Source organism: Mandrillus leucophaeus, unplaced genomic scaffold, assembly GCF_000951045.1.
Source record: "Mandrillus leucophaeus isolate KB7577 unplaced genomic scaffold, Mleu.le_1.0 Scaffold44, whole genome shotgun sequence".
Taxonomy (NCBI): Eukaryota; Metazoa; Chordata; class Mammalia; order Primates; family Cercopithecidae; genus Mandrillus; species Mandrillus leucophaeus.
In genome coordinates, this window is record NW_012104698.1 from 1,330,851 (window position 1) to 1,333,540 (window position 2,690).

The 2,690-nt window shown below is 45.1% G+C and overlaps 1 protein-coding gene across 1 annotated transcript in view; it reads right to left on the minus strand.

The window, feature by feature from the left end:
- Window positions 1–2,690, minus strand: part of GOT2 (glutamic-oxaloacetic transaminase 2, mitochondrial) — a 15,398-nt gene that overhangs the window by 8,090 nt on the left and 4,618 nt on the right. The window contains exons 3-5 of the mRNA XM_011994005.1: window positions 2,118–2,177; window positions 1,455–1,616; window positions 1,131–1,235 (exon numbers count right to left, since the gene is read on the minus strand). Of these exons, the coding sequence (XP_011849395.1) occupies window positions 1,131–1,235; window positions 1,455–1,616; window positions 2,118–2,177 (327 nt within the window). The remainder of the gene's footprint in view (window positions 1–1,130; window positions 1,236–1,454; window positions 1,617–2,117; window positions 2,178–2,690) is intronic.

Sequence of the window (2,690 nt, forward strand, 5' to 3'; positions counted from 1 at the left end):
AAAAAAAAAAGGGAAACTGGCCAGGCATGGTGGCCCATGTCTATAATCCCTGCACTTTGGGAGGCCAAGGTGGGAGGACTGCTTGAGCCCAGGAGTTTGAGATCAGCCTGGGCAACAAAGTGAGATGCTGTCTCTATAAAAACTAGAAATAATTAGCCAGGCAGGTGTGGCACACATGTCTGCAGTCCCAGCGACTCAGGGGCTGAGCTAGGAGGATTGTTTGAACCCTGGAGGTAGAGGTTGCTGTGAGCCATGACTGTGCCACTGTGTTCTGGCTTAAGGCGACAGAGTGAGACTCTGTCTCAAAAGAGAAAAAAAAAAAAAAGAGAGAGAGAGAGAAAAGAAAGGGAAATGAAAAGGAGTGAAAAGGGAAAACAGGGAGATGAGACAACAGGAATAATATTTTCCTCTCTAGGAATTTTGACTAGTGTCTTCTCTGACAGCTGTCTACACTTTTAGAGTGATCATGGCGATGCTGCAAAGGAAAGGCCATGAAAAAGTGTTTAAACAGATCACTAAGCAACCACTGACCAGGGTGAATGTAGGCATCAACAGCAGACATCCTGGGGTCAGTAGACAGGTTTTATCAGAGTTCCCTACATCCGGGATGAGGAAAAAAATTATTTTCTTTTTTCTTTTTTAGAGACAGAGTTTTGCTCTTGTTGCTCAAGCTGGAGTGCAGTGGCACGATCTCGGCTCACCACAATCTCCACCTCCTGGGTTCAAGTGATTCTCCTGCCTCAGCCTACCAAGTAGCTAGGATTACAGGCATGGGCCACTACGCCCAGTTAATTTTGTATTTTTAGTAGAGACAGGGTTTCTCCATGTTGGGCAGGCTGGTCTCGAACTGACCTCAGGTGATCCACTTGCCTAGGCCTCCCAAAGTGCTGGGATTACAGGCGTGAGGCACTGCGCCTGGCCAGAAAAAATTACTTTCAAATGCTCATGCGTCATCAATCCCAGAACTGCTAATCACGCAAATGGGGAGCCCTTTTCTGGCAGCTTATCCACCTGTACGGACATTTCACGCAGGTTCAAGGTTAAGACTCTCTGTTAAGACATTGCCAAATTAAGCCTCCAAAGCTGGTTACTAAACACAGAACTGTCGCCAGTGAGTTCATCCTCCTCACCTTTACCACTGTTGCTATTTCCTTCCATTGTTCCGGACGCGGGTCCACTCCCGTGGGATTGTGGGCGCAGGCATGCAGAAGAAGAACACTCTGCTCTGGTATTTTCTAAAGAGAAAAACAGCCAAGAGATGACTTTGAAGCTTTAAGGCAAACAGTTTATCTGAAATGTCACAGGATTGTCATCATTTGATAAGTAACAAAGGTAACCAGAAGTCTGGGAATCACCTCTTCTCCAGTATTTTAACTCAGATATTGGAACACGGTGGGAGACATCAAATGTCTGCAAGCAAGGAGTTTTATTCTCACCCTGAAAGCCACACTTACTGAAATATCCTCCACAGCGCCTGTGAAGTCAAAACCGCAAGTCTTGGGGTCATAATACCGATAACCTTGTAGCTGCATGCCAGCATCCCTGAAGATGGGTGTGTGGTTTCCCCAGCTTGGTTTGGGCAGAAAGACATCTCGGCTGAACTTAAAAAATCTTTGCTAAAAGATGGGATGAAAGGAAACAGAAAAATGAACAAAGAAGAGGCAAAAAAATGTTGACGTGTTTTACTGAGGGAACATTTTTCTCCACTGAAACCCAGTTTCTCTCAATGGTTGAGCAGTATTGACTCAGCAGTAAGACTGCCTGGGTTGGAATAGTCTCCGACACTTATACTGGCTGTATAGCCAAGGACCTTTCTGGGTCTTGCTTTCTTCACTTGTAAATGGGGTTAATTGTACCTCTGTCATAGGGATTAAACAAGTTAAAAGGCAAAAGCTCTCTAGTAAATAGTTTCTAGTGAACTTAATTTATCATCATCACTACTATATCTTTCTTGTAATTTCTTCAAAGTCCTTTCATTTTTTCATCAGAGAATAGGACATCTGCAAATTCATGGAAAGAAGAAATCTACTTCTGCATCAACAGTCAAATATACACACAACAGGAAGCCCTGTCATCTGGAATTTATAGTTCTTTCCTGAAGAAGCTTCCAGACTCACCAGAAAACTGGCTCCGATCCTTAAGGCTCCAGTTCCAGAAATGGTCTGCACAGTGACAAACTGAAGGAGAGATACCCACGGTCAGTGATGTGCGACACTCTCTATACAGGACCAGCCCAGGGGCACTGCTCTGTCCAAGACCCTTCTGTACTTCAGAAGCTCATTCTTTATGGCCTGTTAGTATCATTCCATGTTACACGGGAAACTTTCAGAACACAAACATTCCTCCCCAATATGAAAAAGGGGTGAATTATATAAAAGATATAAAAAGACACTGAGAGGCTGGGTGTGGTGGCTCATGCCTGTAATCCCAGAACTTTAGGAGGCCAAGGCGGGTGAATCGCCTGAGGTCAGGAGTTTGAGACCAGCCTGGCAAACATGGCGAGATCCTGTCTCTACTAAAAATACAAAAATTAGCTGGGCATGGTGGTGCACACCTGTAATCCCAGCTACTCAAAAGGTTGAGGCACGAGAATTGCTTGAACCTGCGAGGTGGAGGATGCAGTTGTAGAGGACTACGTGCTCACAAACAGCGTGTTCCCGATAAGTCCTGCTCTCGCAAACGAAGCAGGG